Source organism: Periplaneta americana, unplaced genomic scaffold (assembly GCF_040183065.1).
Source record: "Periplaneta americana isolate PAMFEO1 unplaced genomic scaffold, P.americana_PAMFEO1_priV1 scaffold_21, whole genome shotgun sequence".
NCBI classification, from domain to species: domain Eukaryota; kingdom Metazoa; phylum Arthropoda; class Insecta; order Blattodea; family Blattidae; genus Periplaneta; species Periplaneta americana.
Genome location: NW_027185502.1, coordinates 850,129 through 873,521, shown reverse-complemented (window position 1 = coordinate 873,521; position 23,393 = coordinate 850,129). Strand labels below are relative to the sequence as shown.

The window sequence follows — 23,393 nt, the reverse complement described above, 5'->3', positions numbered from 1 at the left end:
CAAAACAGGCAACATATTTGCAACCAAGACCTCTTCAAGTGATATCTCTATCCAGTGCTTTTGCTTCAGTAAAGTATCATTTTACAAACCTATGGATCAACAATTGGCTCTCTTCTGATAAAGGAAAAATTTTACATTCTGTACAAAAGAAACCAAATGACCTGGAAATGTACAAAAACTTGCCCAGACATGTTCAAACATTTTTAACAAGAGCCAGAACAGGTCACATTGTCACTCAATTGTACCTACACTGATTTCACATTTCTGATAATCCTACTTGTCTGTGGTGTAATAATAAAAATGAAGATCTGGAACACATTCTTCTATACTTCCATCCATAAACCCCTGCAGCATATATATTTTGAGTATATATTGACTACACTCCAACTCTGGCTACTAGCAACAGGCATCTATAATGAACACCAATCAAAATACCCCTTATTTCTCGTGAAAAACAACAACTGAATAGACTACAGTGGACTATATTGGACTTTATGTTGTCAGCAAACAGCTGGATACATTAAGAAGATTGATTGATTGATTGATTGATTGATTGATTGATTGATTGATTGATTGATTTGTTAATAAATTGCTGAATGTGGGGGGGGAGGAAGAAAAAATGCAGGGGAATAACGACTTTAATTTACGATTTTTTGCTAGTGCTATTCAATTTCTCGAGTAAAAGTAGAAATTTGCTGATAGAGACAAATTTAAAAAAAATCGCGGATGTGTCGAAATACATGTAAATATATTACAAATTACTTAAAAATACGTTTCCCATCATTTTGAAATGTTTTTAAATTTTCGAGAGTCGCGAAATTTGAGTGTCTCTAATAACAATAATTGTGAGAGGCACCATATTCGTACAGGCTATCCAAATAAAATTTATTTAATGCTGCTGTAAGCTCTACCAAAGTCAGTAAATAAGAGATGGTTATTTATACACTACGAGAAAATTTTATTGTAAAATATTTTGAATCATATTGTTTCAAAGTGCATGTAAGAAAGACAATATGTCCACCACTGTGGAGTAATGGATGGGCATATATTAAAAAATTCTATGGTTTTCTTCATATTATCTTTTTTATGATACTTCATCACCTGCTATGGTTATCTAGCATCTGGGTGAGGTGAAGATGATAATGCCAGCAAAATGAATCCAAGGTTACCCAACATTTGCTCTTAATGGGTTGAGGGAAAACCCTGGAAAAAACGAGTGGGCCCTGGTTCAAATCCCAATTGGAACAAGTTACCTGACTGAGGTTTTTTCCAGAGTTTTCCCTCAACCCATTAAGAGCAAATGCTGGGTAACCTTGGATTCATTTTGCTGGCATTATCATCTTCACCTCACTCAGATGCTAGATAACCATAGCAGATGATGAAGCATCGCAAAACAAGATAATATGAAGAAAGCCATCGAATTGTTTAATATTTGCCCATCCATTTCAACATGTATTCCTGCAAGAGGAAGGCTGGTCATATAGGTAAATATTTAACAAAAAAATGACATGTGAGATTACAGTTCACTACAGCAAACCTGAATGACACAAATTAGCAACTCTGTGAATTTGTATGGAACATTTAGATTTACTATAGGATTGATGTTTCGTGAAAGTAATATAATATACTAATTTCATTTTACTTTTCACACTGATATTAATGATAATTTTATCGAGAGATTATGAAATGATGGCAGGGAGATGAGAAATATTTCGAGAAAACCTGCCCCGACACTGCTTTTATCTACCATAAGTTCTGCTGGGATTTGTGCTCAGGTTTCCAGTACAAAAATCTGACGGTCTTAACCATCTGTTAACGTTTTATCATATATTTCAGATTGGTACCGTAATACGAGTATTGTAATGTACTGAGGTTATATTTATTACAAGCAAAACAGTCTTATTCTTTCTAACTGATTACTGATTTTGTATGATAATGTTTTTAATTTTCAGGAAATGTATAAATTTCATAAACTTCTTGATCTCAACCGACTCTATACAAATGATGTCCACAAAATGGCAGAGACTTTCGGAATAGAAGCAGCTAGAAGAGTAATAGTGAAGGTACGCAAATTGAAATAGCTTAGTTTATTTTTCTGTATTTTTTTTTCCAAAAAATAAATAATGTTGTTATACTCAATTGTTAAATTGTATATTTATTTTAAGGAAATCCAAGATGTGTTCCAAGTGTATGGCATCACTGTTGAACCACGACACTTGCTTCTGGTGGCAGACTACATGACTGTCAGTGGGAAATATGATCCATTCAGCAGAAAAGAAATGGAACGTAATGTGTCTCCTCTGCAGCAAATGTCTTTTGAGGCGTCGGTGAACTTTCTGAGAAGGGCTGTGACACGAGGCAAGCTAATATTTTAATACCGATTACATTTCACACATTGAATTCATCTATACATTTGGAGTGAAATAATGTAACGTCTGAGTTATTTCTGTGGGTCATTATTTCATTGTTCTTACACTTTCCTGCAATATTTGCTGCTTTAAATCGTATTCTATGGTGAATAGAATGTGAAACTTCACTTTAATATTTCCCCCTTTCGCTTTCCTTCCCTTAAATCTTTCCCTGACACCCCTCACCCCTCCTGATTCCCCAAAAAGTGTTAAAGGGATTTGGGTATATGTATAGTATTATTATTATTATTATTATTATTATTATTATTATTTTTTTTTTTTACAAAGTCATAGTTTTCTTATTCATAAAATTTACTTCGGACCTAATCAAGAGCAAGAAATAAATTTTCAAGAACCACATGAAAAAGAAACGTGTTACAATGCTCAAAAGTACTGTAATTAGCTCATGTTTACAGTATAACCTCGATTATTCGTCACCCTATTAACTGATCAGCGGATTATCCAACACACACTCTCCCTCTCCCCTCCCCCTATAGCTTCCCCTCTCCCCTCCCCCTCCCTCCCCCCTCTCTCCCTTTCCCCCTACTACCAAAAAAAAAAGAATGGGTTAATATGACATATTTCGGTAAAGTTTCTAACCAACTTAGTAATTTAAAAAAAAACACGGCATTGGCATAGCTTTCTGCTCAAATAACAAATGAAATAACATAATTCCAAATAAGCTCAACACCAGTGATAGACGTCAAAGTGGAGGCATATACATGTTGCAATGCAAGAACTGCCCACATAAATTTATTGGCCAGACTTGTAGAAACTTTAGAACGAAGTGCAGTGAACATGTTGCCGACTTTAAGCATAACAGGAGAAAGTCTAAGTTCGGCACCCATCTGATCGAGCAAGGCCATGAATTAACCAATATAAATGAGGCTTTGCACATTATTCTCCCTAGCACATACATCAACGCAGCTGAACACTTTCATATAGCCTGGGCAAATATCGCTTTTGAATGAACAAGTTCCCAATCTGCGCAACCCACTTTTCACTCTGAATACACAACCCACGTGCCTGCTTGTCAGCCTATAACCAACTTCCCCCCTCCCTTCCACCGTCAGCTGCTACCTAAGTTTAGTAATACCTGTAAACGAAGCGCGCCCAACAGTTGGCTCTCTACCATCATAGACTTTGGAAGCACCGTTACTACACACACGATTGTAAGTTTGTTCATTCATTATACCCCAAGATAACGCTGTTTAGACATATTAATAATTATTTTATAACTTATTAAACCCCACTTAAACCATTTCATAACATTACTCAGATTAATAGCAACTGTTCCATCCATAATTCGGTACGCGAAGCTTGTAACCAGATATTATATTAATGTTATTATATTAAGCTTGTATACGATTCAACATTGTTAAGCTTTACATAAGTACATTTCATTGTTATTAGTTTGTAATTTCCTATTATGCATGTATTATTTTGGTCCACATTTTATTCCATATTACAGTTGAATTGTCTCCATTCAAGACAACATACTGGAGCCTTTGTCTGAGATGGTTCAGCAAATTATAATCAGAACAACATTTTCTATTTTAATATTTTATTGATCACAGCTTATATAAGCTTTTATCCTATTTTAACTACTTTTTAATCACTTTGGAGTTCATAATTGTTTATAGCAGAGGCTCATAACTTGCTTATTGCTCACATTGTATCACATAACACGTATGTACCAACCCTTATTTATATATATTATTTTAATGTATCGAAGTACATATGATATTTCCATGCAGATATTCTGCGTCATCATACGATGAAAGAGTAATGGAACGGAGAAAAATTTTCTCTGGCGCCGGGATTTGAACCCGGGTTTTCAGCTCTACGTGCTGATGCTTTATCCACTAAGCCACACTGGATACAACTCCGACGCCGGTTAGAATCGTCTCAGATTAAGCTCCAACTCTTGGGTTTCCTCTAGTGGCCGCCCTCTGCACTACGTCATAGATGTCTATGAATGCAGGACCGAAGTCCACACATGTGCTGAGGTGCACTCGATATGAGTGACTAGTTGGCCGGGATCCGACAGAATAAGCGCCGTCTTAAATCACGAAGTGATTTACGCATATCATATATATTATTTTAATGTACCGAAGTACATATGATATTTCCATGCAGATATTCTGCTTCATCATACGATGAAAGAGTAATGGAACGGAGAAAAATTCTCTCCGGCGCCGGGATTTGAACCCGGGTTTTCAGCTCTACGTGCTGATGCTTTATCCACTAAGCCACACTGGACGGCGCTTATTCGTCGGATCCCGGCCAACTAGTCACTCATATCGAGTGCACGTCAGCACATGTGTCGACTTCGGTCCTGCGTTCATAGACATCTATGACGTAGTGCAGAGGGTGGCCACTAGAGGGAACCCAAGAGTTGGAGCTTAATCTGAGATGATTCTAACCGGCGTCGGAGTTGTATCCAGTGTGGCTTAGTGGATAAAGCATCAGCACGTAGAGCTGAAAACCCGGGTTCAAATCCCGGCGCCAGAGAGAATTTTTCTCCGTTCCATTACTCTTTCATCGTCCTTATTTATATGTTTTCTCAGGCATAATTTTCTGAAGATGGCTCCTTGGAGCCGAAAACGTTCAAGCTAATAAAATGTGACAAATAACTTTATTGTTTGGTGTGTGGATAAGCTTCGGGGCTTCCACCGCGTTGTTTTGGTGTTGGTGGCAGTAGAAGCCCCGAAGCTTATCCACACACCATGTACACCAGCCGCAGAAGCCTGTGCGAAAACTTTATTATTTGTTATGTAGATAAGCATAGACGGATCCAATTCAATGTATTAGCTTATCGGTTCTCATCATGGTATGGATTAACCATTGAGTCCACTCCCTTCATCAGCACGGATAATAGAGTTCTGCTGTACAAAGTGGGCCTACCTTATTATTAACCATCATAATCTGTTAATAGTTACTACAATTAATTATTTCCTTGATTATCATCAGTACTAGAAGTTACTGTATTGTACTGCTGTTTTTACCACATACAGTATATTAATGTTAGTTGTATAATTATGAATACTTTCATTTTGCAGGAAAACGAGATGACTTGCAGTCGCCTACAAGCCGTCTGATGGTTGGACAGCCAGTGATGGGTGGAACAGGGATGTTCAATCTGTTCCTGAAGTATTCCTTTTCACAGTTTTGAAGAGGATTGAAATGTGTAATTAAAGTAAAAGAATGGAACTTTGTATTTAACAGAATACTGTAATTGTAATATAAAAAAAAGTACAGCTACAAATTTATAATGTCTTACTTCCGATTATCCAAGACGATAAATGAGCTGCATAATTATTGACAAATCGTGAGGAATTCATTAAGACATGTGGAAAGTTATAAGAATGATTACACCGCTCTGCATTTCAGAACTTATTTTCTGTTGTTTTCAATCTGATAGGTGATTCCAAACGGATTTTTTGTGCTGAATTCGAAAATAATCTCCATTTTCCCCCATCACGTCAGGTTTTCAGACAGTTCATGAATAACTAGAAATGAAATTATAGCTTTGTGAAACGTCATAAAAATTATTTTCAACAAGACTTTTGTGAGAAAAACTAGGCCACAATTTGCTATTTGTCACTAATTTATCATTAATTAATATTAATTATTAATTATAAGCACTTTCATAACCTTACCTCAATATTGCACTTCAAATTTTCTCCTCCTTGACCTCCTTGCATGTTGTTCAGAGCAGTCCCTTTTTAATATCCAGCAATAGTCCGCAATGTTTCCATTATGAAGCAAAACACATTTAAGACTTTTCTGAGAAGAATCTATGAAGAACCTCCACTCTTTGGAATTATAGTATACGTTATAAAATTTTAAGATGGCAAGGGTGTCTTGGAAATACACTAAATTTTCTTCTTCAGCAAAAAAAAAAGGGACAAGTTCCTTCTGACGATGCCAGTACCATGAAAAATATGTACCTTCAGCCAATACTTTCTTTTCTTTTAACTCAGAACCTAATAGTTCTGCTGATTCTTTAGGCAAATTTAAATCCCTCACTAAATCATTAAGCTCACTTTGATTAAAACATCTATCATCACCAGTATTGCCTGGTTCATAAGTATGATCCACTGGAGATTCAATTTCAGTGCTTCTGGAACCAGATGGCAATGTATCTGATTCAGGGGGTAGCGGAACGGGAATATCAGGACCATGAGGTACAGGCCGAATGGCAGAGGGAATGTTAGGATATAGAATATCTTTCTTGTTTTTAGCAGTATATCCAGCTACCTTAACTGTACAAAAATAACAGTCGTCTCTATGATTTGTAGGTTCCCTCCAAATCATAGGGCAATGACTTCCTTTTTCCATTTTTCCAACTTCTCAACTCTTCAACACAACTACGACATACTTTATGGGGGCACCAGGATTTGTCCTGGTCTCCTAACTTAATGCCAAAATATTGAAAGTAAGTATTCTTTACAAAAGCTGTTATATTCTGTCTCTGTTTTACTAACGTATATGACCCACATATATAGCAAAACAAATTTGGATCATTTACACAACCACGTTTCGACATTTCTATGAAACAACACTATTATGTCGTACTCTCGCAGAAAAATGAGAACTCACACACTTTACTTTTACACGACAACCAACAACACAAAATTGAACTTCTAATTTTGAAACTTTTAAAACGGGATAGGTTTATTATCTCAGTAAGGAAATCTGTAGCCTCATAAGCTGGATTGCACTTCCATAAATAAATATATATACAGGGACCCTATGTCATTTCTCTAATTCATTGTTAGTTTCAATAGCAATCTCTAAGAGTAAATATTTCCTTCATAATTTTTTATGACCTGAGACACTAAACATTTCAACATCCTGTCTATAGATAATGTTGGGTGCAGACAGATAAAAATCTCCAAGAATAAACAACGGATGTCTTAACTTCAGTTAATTGTAAGGGAAAGGGTACAATTTTGTACATCCCCTAAGGGTGGATACAGTCAGTAGATTTTAATAAGTATCAAATACAAACATAATAAAATATATTATGTCACATTTTAAGTAATAAAGTTTAAATTATAAGCTGTTGTGCCTTTTTAACAAACGACAAGCACACTGTAATATTACTATATTACGAAAAATATTGAAAACATAAAATTTTGAATTGTAAAATATTCTGATGTATGCGAAAACAGATTTCATTTTTGCAATCAGTGTGAAATTGTGAATCAGAAATGCTCATTTATTTCAAAACAACAAAATCCATGCAGAATGGTGTTATGAATAAAACTAAATATTGCAACATAATGTATCTTTTAGATATTAACTAAACTTAGTATAGAACTCTTCACTCACTTTCCCCTCTCTCTTGTTATCTGCCTGCCTGCCTGCCCGTCCACCTATATCTGTATCTATATCTGCTTGTCTGTCTGATATATCCAATCCATCCCATCTATCCTAATCTAATCTAAGCTTGTATCTATATACAGTAAAATCCTTCATATCCAGCACCCAAATAACCGGCACTACCAAAACGACGGCACTTTTGGCTAGGGGTGAAGCCAGTCAGAAGAGACCAGACATAAAGTGAGTGAAAGACAATTGTGCAATACATCATTTTAAAGCTTGAAATCTCTTTTACTTAGATCCGTGGATAATTTTGCAAAAATGTACAGAATTTTGAAAGGGAGCTTGAAAAATGTTTCCAATGGTGTAATTTTGTGTTACCACAAACTCATAATGGGTTAAAATAAAATCTGTGAAGGACAAAGACAGTGTTGGGAAAGTTGGTCCTAGGGTTCTCAATAAAATTGTCCATCATCTTTCTGTGAAAAAAGTGTCTGTTCTTGTCAGCCAGAATTGTAACATATCCCCTAGCACCAAGAATAACTTTCACATTTGAACAGCCGAAAAGAGATTCAGAGGGTAAAGTTTATTTTGAAATAAGGTTCCTCAAATTCATTCATACATACACTTCTGTATAAGACTGATAACATTAGGGGCTACTCCCATTCATAAATTTTGACATTTTTTCCTGAAGCAATTTCCTCATTAAAGCTTCATATTCATTATGTTTAACGTATTTCTGAAACATTTCACATTCATATGGAATCTCTTGTCATTATGGAATTTGAGAAATTGATAGTACCGGTAATGTGTTTCTTAAATTGTGTTTACTGCTATGATAAATTCTTTGTCAGTGGCATCTTGTGGTCAGAAATTCGGTAGTGCATCAATAATAATAATAATAATCTATTACTAATAATAAATCTGTAGCCGAAATTTTTCTGGTAATTTTCGATTTTCCAAAAATAATTGGTCCTAACATATATAATTAACCACCCTGAAACCGAAAATCGCTTTTTTGAAATTTTTGTTTGTATGTCTGTCTGTATGTTTGTTACCTTTTCACGCGATAATGGCTGAACGAATTTCGATGAAAATTGGAATATAAATTAAGTTCGTTGTAACTTAGATTTTAGGCTATATGGCATTCAAAATACATTTAAAAGGGGGGTTATAAGGGGGCCTGAATTAAATAAATCGAAATATCTCGCTTATTATTGATTTTTGTGAAAAATGTTACATAACAAAAGTTTCTTTAAAAATAATTTGCGATAAGTTTTATTCCTTGAAAAATTTTGATAGGACTGATATTTAATGAGATAAATGAGTTTTAAAATAAAAAAACTGCCATCTAAGGCCGTGTAATGAATTAAAAAACAAATGATTTAGACTATAAGGGGCCTTGGACAGCAACAATCGAAAGCTATGAAAGATAGCCTACAGAGAATGTTTCTGTGTTTGTATGAAGTAATATCGGAAGCTAAATTAACCGATTTGTATAATTAATTATTATTTCACCACTGGAAAGTGTAGTTTCTCTAGATGGACATAATGCTATAATGTTATTACAGTAACTTCTGATATAATATAATATAATATGTAATATTATATAATATAATTTAAGTTATTTGAAGGGTTCAGTACCATAGTGGGCCAAGTGCCATTTACTGAATACGTAGAAAACAAGGGTTAAAATTAAGTTATTACCATAATTCAATGGAAACCTATAACAAGTAAAATAAAATATACACATTAAATCTAAATGATGTCAATCTTCATTAAACTATGGTTGCATGTAATAAAAATTAAGAAACATGTTAAAGGAATTGTCATTGCACCAAGTGAGTGTCTCTGGACCAAAATGATCGCATTTTAATTATTTGGATGCAATTTAAATTAAGTAACATATTAAACGATTTATCCTTCAATCAAACACGAATGTTCCCTGGATCAAATGTCGTATTTTAATTATGTAATTATTTTATATTTATTTCTAACGGGTGCAGCGGAGCGCATGGGTATGGCTAGTAATAATAATAATAATAATAATAATAATAATAATAATAATAACAGAAAAACGACAATTTGTATATATTCAATTCATAATTTCAATAGTTTGGATTGTTTTGCGAACTCTTGTTGAACAATTAGAAATTTTAAAACTCAAACAGCTGCAATCCTTATTCAGGAACCTGTTGTACTCAATACCTGTGTACCATATCAGCGACAAAAATAAATTCATATTATTATTATCATCATTATTATTGTGTTTGTTTTTTTCGCTGTATCTGGGGAATATCACTATGGATATCAACTCTGAACTAGTTGCACAATAACCTGGAATGTATTCTTTATCTTATGTTTGTGTCAAGTGATGGTCTGGTGCCATCCTAACATGACCAAGGAATTAAATGTCTGGTGTTGAATCATCATCCGCTTAATGTCAGTAGGTAACATTCATTCTGTTCTGCTTAGGGGCTGGAATAGAAGAATATGGCACATTTGAACTGAGCCTCTGAGAGAACTACACAATTGCACTTGCTCTTCTAGTGTCTTTCAAAGACTCACGTAATGTGTAGCATAAATTGGTGTGTATTCTATTAACATTAGTAAGATTGATTCGATTTAAGGAGATGATGCTCTGCTATATGTTCAATAAAGCAAGTCGCCACTGACTATACATTATTAATTTCATTCACATCAGTTCTCATTATAACTGTTATCATAATATTTTTAGATTTCATATCATTTGATCATTCCGTCTGTATGTCGCGACCAGACAGCGGATTTTCGGTCCCTACACAGTGACAAGACGTTATGTCCTTGGCATGCAGAGGGAGAGACCCCCCTGCAACTGACATATGCTTAACGTTCAGTAAAATCCTCTGCACTGTCTGATTAATACATTATCTCAGTAATATAGTGATTCATAGTTTTCTTCACACACATTCCTCTTTTTGAAAATATTATATTTTTGGAAAAGATGCACTAAATTTCATACCAGTAAGAGAAACGTTGAATTCGCTTAGATAAAGACTGGAAAAGGTATTGCTAATGTACATCATATTGTAATTCACACATGTAGTGAAATATTGTCGTGTGTCGAAAATCACATATTAGTTTTGTAAATTATTTCCAACGCTGTTTTACTAGTTGGAAGTATGAAATTCTAATAACGAAATAGTACATTATCAAAGGTTTTGGCGCCTGTTTGTTCAAGTATTTTACAGCAGTATTTTACTAGGAAATACACAAATCACAATTTTCGAGGTACTGGAAGTGCGAACTGAAATGTCTGCATCACAATACCAGTAAGTATTGAAGCATGCAGTGATTTAGTTGAAAGGAATATTTGCAGGAACTATGCTGATCAATTTTGCAATCGCCAAATGAACTTGTACTGGGTGTCAAGTTTGGCATCCTCACGTTCCGATATGCATACACTTTTATTTTTCGGAATGGCATTGTGATGCGTTCACGTGCAACTAAACCAGTGGATGTATGATGTATGATCTTGATTATATAACAATGCAGACTGCTTTATTAAGAATAATGTACATATGGACTGTAACAGTAATATGCGTTACAAGAGCGGTATGTTGAAGTTTTCATGTTCGAGGAAAAGTTTCCGAGAATTTCCGAGAATTGAAAGAAAACATACCGCTCGTGTATCGTACATTATTTTGTGCGAAGATCGTTTATTACATACCTGAAAGAGGAATTTCTAATTAGGTGCAATGAAATCTCCATCTTGGTTTCTGTTCAATGACGGCAAATTTACAAAACAAAAATATCTATCTTCAACATTGTTGCTTTAAAATGTTTTCTGTGTTTACTATACTCCAGCAGGCCGTGATATACATGTCTTTTTTTTTTCCCCAGTCTATGATGAGTCTGGAATCTTGTTGATTTTTTCACTGCTTCCTTAATGCATCACGAATGCAGTAACTTTAGTGGAGTTGTAGAGTTTACTTAATTTTTGTAAATATTTAAAAAAATAATTAACAGTGCAATTTAGGTGAAATTGCAGTGGTAAGTTTCCAATTTATAATTATGACTATATTGAACGTCTCTAAAAATAATATGTTAAAAGCCTAAGCAGTAAAATCAATATGTCACTTAAGCGGTAAGAAGAGGGAAATTGTTATGTGTGTTAGGTTGGGAATACTGAATGTGGAATTTTAGACTTTCCGTGGATTGGTTTTGTGCGGAAACCAAGCAAATACGCACGATCTCGCACAAAAATTATTATTGTACTTTCATCATATTTACTTGTAAACTTTTCATTTTAATTCAGATTAATTTGGATGACTAATGTAACTAGAAATGCGAACTAATAAATCGATTACTGATTATTTTATGTGACTTTGCTAGAGTTTTGTTAGAATTCAACAGATTTATAACTAAATTTCCAAAGTTTATTACTTTTTCAGCTTTTTTACTGCTATAAAATCACATTATGCATAACAGTGAGTAGAAGCAATGTAATGTCATATAATTAAGGATTTACAATTTCTAGTCATAGAAATTTGGATCTGTAGTCCCACGAGTACAGTGCTGGTATTTCGTCTTTAAATTGTATTCTTTCGTTAATTTTAATTTCTTCTGCTACAGTACGTAAATTTAATCAGACTCGCTTAATTTATTCTTCCACATTACATCATACATTCTTCTTTCAGAATTATGCTTTTTAAAAATATTCTTTAATTTTTACTCTTGTAGAAGGGATCAAAATTCATTGTTTTGGGATACAGAAACATGTTTAGTATTAAAATGTACTTATACAGGGTGATTGAGATCACCCGTAACAGTCATTTATTTTGAAAACTAGTGCATTAAAATTTTCCGAGACAAAAATATTTAAACTAAACCACATGTGAACTTTCACTTGAGCTTGATTTCAGCAATCAGCCCTAACAGGAAGTAGGGTCAGTGGCGTATCACTTTATAATTTCAAATGGGAGTCGGGTGAAATAGCATAGCATTTGATAGAGCTCTTGAAAACAAACAGCTTTCGTACGTAAGAAACGTTTTTACCAATTCCTGATCTTCCCATAAGGAAACGTACGAGAAGCTAATCGTTAATATTGAGAAATGTTACAAGAAGAAAATATAAACAAGATTATTTCATTTAATGTTAACACAGTAGGCCTACACACGCACAATTACCTGGCTGAGTATAGACCTGGTGGCCGGCAGCACCGTCGAGGGGTGAATACAAGTAAACTACCCCTTCTCTTTGCTCGCACAGCAGCATTTCCTTTAGTCACCACAATACAGTACGGCCAGTGCACTTAGCCAGGTAATAAGCTCAGATGGAATTGCCCAACAATGTAGGCCTACATTAAGAAGAAAGTATTTTGTTTTCTCTGTACCTACGTAAGTACATTTTTCAAGTTATGCAATTACTTTTGTGACTAATAAAATAAATATCTAAAAGTTAAGAATGATTACAAATACCTACTACGTACTACAAACAGTAATGGTTTACACAACTCAAGAAGGTTTTGTTATGTTGGTGATAGTGGGCGAATCTCGTAGAAGCTTCCGGGCTGCCCAGTGTTTATAACCGCAAAGTGCTCGTCAGTCTTGTGCTCGTTCATTCATTCATTCATTCATTCATTCATTCATTCATTCATTTATTTTATTCCATAGATCTTACATGAGCAATGAAGCTTTAAGATGTGGATCAAGTCAACATTTTACAATATTACAATTACAATTTCTACAAATTTTTATAGTTTTACAATTTAGTAATTTTCTACAATTTTTACAATTGTGTGCAATTTTTTACATTTTTTTTTACATTTTTTTTTTTTACATTTACATTTTGGCGAGATGTAGTGAGATGAGATGAGGTCCGAGGACTCGCCAAAATATTACCTGGCATTTGCCTTTTGGTGGGGGAAACCTCGGAAAAAGCCAACCAGGTAATCAAATCAAAGGGGTTGATGCCAAGGACTCGCCATAGACCATCCGGCTTCAGTCCCACCGCTGGGGAAAACCTCGGAAGAAACCAAAGACCAAAGGGGGATCCAACCCAAGCCCGAACGCAGCTCCGGATCAGCAGCCCAGTGAGTCTGCCGACTGAGCTACATCGATGGCTCTAGTAAAAGTATACAATACATAGCCAATCAGATTATTAAATTTACAAACACAAACGATCATTCATAAGTTGAGCTATATTATAATACAAAACAAGTTAATTAAATTTAAGGCATAAACAATTCAACCAGTTGTGATATACAGAAATTGATAATACATATCATGCAAACTACTTCAAATTACAAACACAAGCAATTTATCAGTAGAGCTATATAGATTACTATTCAATTTAAAGCATATACAATTCATCGGCCAAAACTATACAAATATATACAATACAAAGTAGCATACTTTCATGTACAGCAACTGGACAGCTGCAGCCTAACCAGTCAAAATAGATGTGACAGACGAGAGATCTGCTGATGTCATTGCTGCCGTTCTTGTCAATCCTCACGACTCGACCAGGAGAATTGCTAGGGAATCTGATATTAGTCAGACAACGGTGTGGAGGGTTCCTTACCACATCACCATGCACCAGCAGCTTGAAGGAGATGATGTTCAGAGTCTTGTGGTTTTCTGCAATTGATTGTCACATAAAAACCGTTGGTTTCATCTCATCACAATATTCTTTGCACACATGAAGCGACATTCAAGAGCAATGTTTCAGTTTTCTAAATCCGTACTTATTTTGGTGCTGTAACAATTTAAAGTCCCCCGAAACCAATTGAAAGGGACCAGCACGTGCGTGAAGCTGCAGACACTGATTCTAACTAATTTTATTTTTCATTATATAAAATGTTAATATCACAGAGAGAAATATCACAATACGCAGTGTGAAAAGGGACATAATGAACTCACTGTTTATAGTCTTGTAAATAATTACAATAAAAATAATAAATAACTTTTAATTGAAGATGTGATCGTTATCTAGCATCTGAGTGAGATGAAGGTGGTAATGCCAGCGAAATGAGTAGGCTACAAGTCCAGCGCCGAAAGCTACCCAGCTTTTGTTCTTATTGGGTTGAGAGAAAACCCTGTAAAAAATTTCAAACAGTTAACTTGTCCCAAACAGGATTTGAACCCGGGACCTCTCGTTTCAAGGTCAGACATGCTATTCACTATTGCTGTAAATGACACTCCTCTTGGTACATAAGTAAGAATCTGTTTAGGCCATCTAGTGCGATCCATCCTTTCGACATGTTTTTTCCACTGAAGTCGATATTGTTGAACAATATTAACTATAGGATCCATTTTTAGTTCCTGGAATATGTCCACATTTTTAAAGTGTTCTAAATAAATAAAATGAAATTAATTAATAAAATTAAAAAAATAAATTAATTAATGTATTGAATTAAATAAATTGAATTAAATAAATTAAATTAAATTAATTAAATTAAATAAGTAACTAAATAAAATTAAATAAATAAGTAAATAAATTAATTAAATAAATTATTAAATAGATCAAATAAATACATTAAATAAAATAAAATTAATAAATGTGTAAATAAATTAAATTAAATAATTAGATAAATTAAATAAATAAAGTAAAATAAAGAAATAAATGAATAAATAAATTATATTAAATAAATTAAATAAATAAATTAAACTAATAAATTAAATAAATAAAATAAATTAAATTAAAAAAATAAATGAAATAAATAAATAAAATAAATTAAATAAATAAAATAAAATAAATAAATAAAATAAATAAGTAAATTAAATAGATTAAATAAATTAATTGAATAAAGAATAAAATAAATTTGATTAAATTAATTAAGTACATGAATTAAATAAATAAATTAATTAAATGAATGAATTAATTAAATAAATTAAAATAAAATAAACTATCTATGTGTCTGTCTGTCTGTCGTGGTACTCTTTGTCGATGGCAACCTGTAGTGGTTACGGGAAGAAATTAAATCAAATCAATAAATCAATTAAATAAAATTAAATATAAATAAATAAATTTAACACAAATATAAACAAAAAGGTTATTAAGATAAAATTGAATATAAATAAATCCAAAAATAGATCAATTAAAAGAAATTAAATATAAATAAATAAATCAATTAATAAATAAAATAATAAAAATTAAATATAAATAAATAAACAAAAATACATATAAAATAAATAAATGAATCAAATTAAATATAAATAAATAAATCAAAGAAAATAATTAAATATAAAGAAATAAAATTAAATTGTAAATAAATTAATTAAATAAAATTAAATATAAATCAATAAATGAAATTGAATTAAATTAAATACAAATAAATAAATATATAAATGAATAAGTAAATAAATAAATAATTAAAATAAAATTAAATATAAATAAATAATTAAAATAAAATAAAGTATAAATAAATTTAAAATGAAATAAATATATTACATAAATTAAATATATTAAATAACTTAAATGAAATAAATGAATAAAATAAAATAAATAAATTGAAAAAATAAAAAAGTGAATAAAATTAATTAAATAAATTAAATAACTGAACAAATAAGTAAATAAATGAAATAAACTAAATAAATAAAATAAATAAATAAATGAGTGAATTAAATAAATAAAATAAAATAATTTAAATAAATATAATTGAATGAATTAAAATAAATAAATAAATAAAATAAATAAGCAAATTAAATAAATAAATTAATTAAATAAACTAATAAGTAAATAAATAAAATAAACTAAATAAATTATATTAAATAAATTATGTAAATTAAATTAAATAATTTAAATATATAAATAAATAAAATTAATGAATTAAAATAAAAAATAATAATCTAAATAAAATAAATAAATCAATAAAGTAAAATAAGTAGATTAAGAAAAAATAAAATAAATGAATAAAAAAAATGAAATTAATTAATGTATTGAATTTAAAAATTTGAATTAAATAAATTAAATTAAATAAATAAGTAAAACTAAATAAATTAATTAAATAAGGTATTAAATAGATAAAATAAATATATTAAATTATATTAAATAAATTAAAGTAATTAAATGAATAAAATAAATTAAATTAAAAAATAGATAAAAAAAAATAAATTAAATTAAATCAATAAAGTAAATCAATTAAATAAATGAAATAAATAAAATAAAATAAATTAATTAAATAATTAAATAAATTAAATTACATAAATAGATAAAATAAATAAATGAGTAAATTAAATAATTTAAATTAAATAATTTGAATAAAAAATGAAATAAATATATAATTAAATTACTTAATTAAATAAACTAAATAAATTTAATTAAATTAATTAAATGAATGAATAAACTAAAATAATTAAATAAATAAATTAATTAAATAAATTAAAATAAAATAAATATATTACTTAATTAAATTCAGTTAATTAACTAAATTAAATAAATCAAGAAATAAAATGAATAAATAAAATAAATAAATGAATAAAATAATTAAATTAATTAATTGAATTAAATTAAATAAATTAAATAAATAGCTTATAATATAGTAAATTAAAGTACATATATATAAATCAAATAAATAAATAAAGTAAATAATAAATGAAATAAAATAAATTAATTAAGTAGTCAAACATGCTATTTTAGCACAATAAAGAAAAAATATAACTTGAGTAAATAAAAATAAAATAAATAAATAAAATAAGTAAATAAATTAAATTAAAACAAATAAAATATAAATAATTAAATTAAAATAAATAAAATAATAAAATAAATTATATAAATAAATAAATTGAAATTAAATTAATGAAAATAAATGAAATGAAATAAATAAACTAAAATGAAATAAAAAATACATTAAAGTAAATAGAATAAATAAATTATTTAAATATATTAAATTAAAGATATTAAGACAAACTAAATATGTAAATAAAATAAGTAAGTTAATAACATAAATAAAATAAATAAAATAAACAAAATTAAATAAAGTATATTAAATAAAATGAAATAAATTAAATAAAGAACTTAAAATAAAATAAATTGAATAAAAATGAAACTTAAAAATAAGATAAATAAATACTATAAATTGAATAAAATTATTTAAATAAGTTGAAATGAAATAAATTAAAATAAATGAATAAATTTAATTAAAATATAAATAAATGAAGTAAATTAATAAAATGTAAAGTAAAATAAGTGAATGAATTTAATTAAAATAAAGAAATAAACTAAAATAAATAAATAAATTTAAATAAATAAAAATAAATAAACTAAAATGATTTAATTAAAATGAATGATACAAATTAATTATAATCAATAAAATAAAATAAATTAAAATAAATAAAATAGAATAAATAATTATATTAATTAATAAAATAGAAGAATAAATAAATAAAAATGAATAAATAAATAAAGTTGAATAAAATAAATGATTAAATTATCTAGATAATTAAAATAAAATAAATAAAACAAATTGAAATAAAATTAATGTTTAAATAGATTTAAAGAAATAAATTAAATACGTAAATTAAATTAAATAATATTGAAATTGAAATATGTTAAATAAAATAATTAAATATATGAAAATAAATAAAGAAATAAGCATAAATAGAATACAATAAATTAAAATAAGGTAAATTAAATAAATAAAGTTGTAATAAATAAAATAAGATAAATGAATAAGAAGTAAAAAATAGATAAATTTTAAGTAAAAATAAATAAATAAAAATAGAGTAAATAAATGATTAAAATAAAATAAATACACAAATTAAGTAAATATAATAAATAAAATAAATTAAATATAATTATTTAATTAAAATATATTAAAATAAAATAACTTGAAATAAAAGAAATTAGAGTAAATAAAATTAATAAATATATAAATAATTTTAAAAAAATTAATTAATTAAATTAAAATAAATACATTAAATAACATAAATAAAATAAAATAAGTAAATAAATGATATTGAATAAAATAAATTAATTAATTAACAAAATAAATAGAATAAAATAAATTAAAATACAATAAATAAATAAATTAACAAAATTAAACAAATTAAATAAATTAATTAAAATAAGCAAACGAAAATAAATATGTAAATAAATAAATAAATAAATTAAAAAACAATATATATACATAAATTAAATAAGTAACTAAATATACCAAAATAAATTAATTCTATATATTAAAGAAATAAATAACCAAATAAATACATAAATAAATAAATTAATTGAAAACAAATTACTTAGATATATAAGTAAATTAAGTATATTAAATATAAATAAATAAATAAAATATAAATGAATAATTATATATAAATAAAATATAAATGAATAAATAATTAAATTAATTAAATAAATGAATGAATAAATAAATAAATATATAAATAAACCAATCAAATAAATAATATATATATATAAATTAATTAATTAAATTTAAATCTATTAATTCAATAAATGAAATATAAATAAATAAATGAAAAAAATAAATCAAAATAAATTAAGTAAATTAAATGGAAGTAAAATATAAATAAAATATATAAATAAATGAATTAATTAAATATAAATAAATTTGATAAATAAATAAATATATAAATAAATTAAATAAGTTAAATATAATTAAATATACTAAAGATAAATAAATAAAATAAACTTTAAATAAATAAGTATATAAATAAATTAAATGTAAATAAATAAGTAAATTCAATTAAATTAAATTTAAGTGAATAAATAAATTAAATTAATTAAATAAATTAATAAATAAATAAAGTTAATAAATATAAATAAAATATAAATATACTGCATAGATATAAGTAATAAATAACCTAATTAAATATAAATAAATAAATTAATTAATTGATTAAATAAATTAAATATAAATAAATGATTAAATAGAATGAAATTAAATTTAAATAAATAAATAAAATAGATGAATAAATAAAAAAATGAAATATAAATAAATTAGATAAATGATTTATAATAATAATATATTTATTGAACACACTGTGTACATAAGTACGATTAAGTAAAGTTAGCATTGCTTGCATAGTGGGACAGTGTCAATGTTCTTTCTTTGCATTCGATGATGTGATACGTATCACAGGGTCCTCCACATACGGTGCACTGACATCCGTCGGTGGGCTGTGGTATCCCTTGCTTAGGCATATTCGGTGATGTAGTCCATGGGCTGTACAGATGGCGCAGGTGGTCCATTCGCTGTTCGTCATCGCTGAGGAGTCTATGGTTAATGTCTGTTGCTGTTTGTCGCCTGTCTTCCAGGAATCTGATGCTTTGTGGTGTTGGTACCAGTGGCGAAGCTACATTCATGCAACTGGGTATTCTAAAATTCATACCTTATATTTTTTTGTAGATAAACTCCAGTCGGCGTGTTTTTCGCTCTGCAAAGATGTCGATGATGCGTTCTTTGAAGAGGTCGTCCCTGGAAAGACTGTTTAACAAACCCTTCTCAATAGCCAGATTACTCAAATTGGTCAGTCTAGAATCTGACATGGAGTTCCTTAAAAATGTCTTAACTCTCTTCAATGCACTCATACTTCGTTCACTCGACGCAATAGATACAGGGAAGGTGAGAATCAGTCTTATGAGCCGCACTGTTTCTTGATAGATTTTTTCTAAGCCATTGTTCAAAAAATATTTCAGCAACAAACCTGCAGGCAAATGCTTTGTTTGGTCAGAATAAACGTTTGTGAGTTCATTTTGAAGCTGTTCACTGTCAAAGTATGGATAATTTTTTACCAATGCACTCAACTTAAGTAACGGAAACACTGATCTATAAGCAGGGAACTGTTTTTCATCGAGTAAGTCAACAAAATTAAAGCTTTTAAGATCTTCAAATCTCGATTCCATCTGTGTCACTATGGCATCATTATTTCAAAAGCTAGGACTTGTAGTGTCATAAATGATCCTGATCCTGCCTCATTGTTCAGCACCTTAGCATCTTTGATGCACTCCTCAACAGTTTCCTGATTTCTAAGAGATTTTACATTCGTTATAGCATATTTTACTTCATGATTGCAAATGCTGATATTTGATGTATACTTTATTTGCAACACACTGTATAAGTGGTCAATGTAAACAAATATTTTCTGATAAAAACACAACAAGAAAATGAAGGTTGGATCTTCTAATCTTCTTAACAAACCAACAGCGCCATTATAGGAATCTCCATCCCAGTCTTCATCATTGTCAATAATATGAGACATCGCTCTTCTTAGTTCCTGCAAGTGAGCAGTTATAGTTGCTGTAGCTCTAGAGTGATAATTCCAGCGCGTAGTGCTTGCTTGAGGGAGTTTGAAACCTGCCTCTCTTAAAAGCATAGATCTTTTTGAAGATTTACTGAAAAATGTGTGAAAGGCTGTCAAATCATAAACAAAGAGACGAACTTTCTTAATCGTTTTGGCACCATACAAAAGTACCAGATTAAGTCTGTGGGCGTAACAATGAATGAACATTGAATTAGGGCACTGCTGCATTAACCCCACCACGAGAGCCTGACATCACTGAAGCACCGTCATAAGTTTGACAGATGAGCTTATTTTCAACTTTGCTGTCTTTCATCACATTCAAGATAACAGTTGATAAACCTTCGACGGTTTTGTCTTTTGATACATCAAAGAATCCTAAAAACCGTTCTTGTACTGAATCGTTCACACAATAACGAAATATAACACTCATCTGTGATTTACAAGACACATCTAGTGTTTCATCTGCTTGAACTGACACGAATTCCGCCAAGTCTAATTCCTTCTGAATTGTTTCCTTGACTACTAATGTTGCACATTCAATTAATTCATTTTGGATTTCACTTGAAGTCCCTTTAAAGCCCGATATGGATTCCAACTTTTCTCTAACAAACTGCTCTTCTTGCGCAAGCATGTCCAATATTTCTAGGTAATTGCCTTTATTTTCTGACTGATCGCTCTCATCGTGTCCACGAAATGAGAGCTCTTGCTTTCCTAAGAAGCAGATGACTTGAATTAGTCTGCCAAGATATCGTCTATTGCGACTCACCATTTCGTTGTGCTTGAGACTCGAGAGCCGAGCCGCTTCTGATAGAGCATGCTCTATTCTGAGTTGTCCCAGAAGATGATATCGTTCTCAATTAAGAATATGTTTCTTAGAAATTTGATGTTTTCGTGCTCTACGATAGAAGCTTTTTCATACATGCAATCCCAGTTTCACTCCATTCTTTATTATCGCCTTCACCACCAAACAGAAGACAAACGTAACAATGCATCATGCCGGTCGTTACACTTGCTGTTAACCATTCATATTGCTCATACCACTGAGGCTGAAACTTACTTGACTGATGTTTATCACGCTGTACAATGTTTAGATGAGGTTTTGGTCTTCTCTCTTTCACTGCACATTTCTCTTCATAGGACAACGAAGAAAATGGTCTTGATTTCAGATACACTATTAGATCACTACACTGATCCATGTTTTTAAACTCACAAACAAACATGAACTGAAATACCGCTCTCACTTCACTTCATCGCGTGGTTATTTAAAGACGCTGCTGCTAACCAATACAGTCATGCTCCTGCGTCGAAAAGTGTCATTAGAAAAAGTTCGTTTTCACGAAGTATTCTTTACCAACCGTTAAATGTATTTTCAATTTTCACGTTCGTTTCAGTAGCTAATCTAATTCGAATTCTATACTATAAGTGTATTCGTAGTACCGAAATACCGCACCCACAGTTGACTGAATAAAAACGAAAAGTGAATAATGGATGATACACGATAATAATGAACACAACTGCACTTTACGGAAACAGACCGACGAAAAATGAATACTGTCCTCTAGTATAAGTATTGCAGATCTTTTTGTCACTTGTGAGGAAAGAGGACGTTAGCAAGCGAGCCTTTATGGTGATGGTCCTGTGCAGGATTGGGTCAAGCAAAGGGACTCGGGTAGACAAGGGAGGAACATTGACACCAAGGAAAGTATACTCACTTGCTTAGAAGAAATCGACCTGTAGGCGAGACGCCTCCATTACTTTTAAACTAAAATACAGTAGGTCTACTAAAAGAGGATGAACAAGAGAGATCGTTCTTAATGTATGAAATTTTATGAGGAAATAACCAGAATAGTAAAAAATAAGTAGCAGATGCAAACAAGATGTCTAACAAATGTGAAGGCCACACCTGTGGAGTAACGGTAGCGCATCTGGCCGCGAAACCTGGTGGCCCGGGTTCGATTCCCGGGGCAAATTACTTGGTTGAGGTTTTTTCTGGGGTTTTCCCTCAACCCAATATGAGCAAATGCTGGGTAACTTTCGGTGCTCGACTCTGGACTCATTTCACCGGCATTATCACCATCTCATTCAGACGCTAAATAACCTAAGATGTTGATAAAGCATTGTAAAATAATTTACTTAAAAAATAAGAAAAACAAAGGTGAAGAGGATTTTGCCTGAACAAAAATAACATGAAGCTGAAGGATTATCAGGGAAGAAACGTCAATGCAAAAGACCGCTATTGATATTGACGACTTTGACAAATGGAGATCATAATAATAACAAAATACAATGAAAGCAGTAGTGATAGTGTTGTGGAAAAAATTTCTAACAATAACAATAAACTCACAGTCTGCAACGTTTTATTAGATTTGGTTTTCTTAACTTATTGGCATTATATGACTATTTACACGAGTTCTG

General features: G+C 30.0%; 1 protein-coding gene and 1 long non-coding RNA gene across 3 annotated transcripts in view; one reads left to right on the top strand and one right to left on the bottom strand.

The window, feature by feature from the left end:
• LOC138693773 (DNA-directed RNA polymerase I subunit RPA1-like) overlaps nt 1-10,419 on the top strand; it is a 126,845-nt gene extending 116,426 nt beyond the window's left edge. For both annotated transcript variants that reach the window (XM_069817568.1, XM_069817567.1), the window contains exons 21-23: nt 1,953-2,063; nt 2,166-2,358; nt 5,471-10,419. In XM_069817568.1, the coding sequence (XP_069673669.1) occupies nt 1,953-2,063; nt 2,166-2,358; nt 5,471-5,583 (417 nt within the window). In that variant the 3' untranslated portion in view covers nt 5,584-10,419. The remainder of the gene's footprint in view (nt 1-1,952; nt 2,064-2,165; nt 2,359-5,470) is intronic.
• A 2,903-nt stretch (nt 10,420-13,322) lies between these two features.
• LOC138693775 (uncharacterized) overlaps nt 13,323-23,393 on the bottom strand; it is a 70,885-nt gene continuing 60,814 nt past the window's right edge. The window contains exons 3-4 of the long non-coding RNA XR_011330434.1: nt 14,136-14,360; nt 13,323-13,845 (exon numbers count right to left, since the gene is read on the bottom strand). This is a non-coding gene — a long non-coding RNA (uncharacterized lncRNA). The remainder of the gene's footprint in view (nt 13,846-14,135; nt 14,361-23,393) is intronic.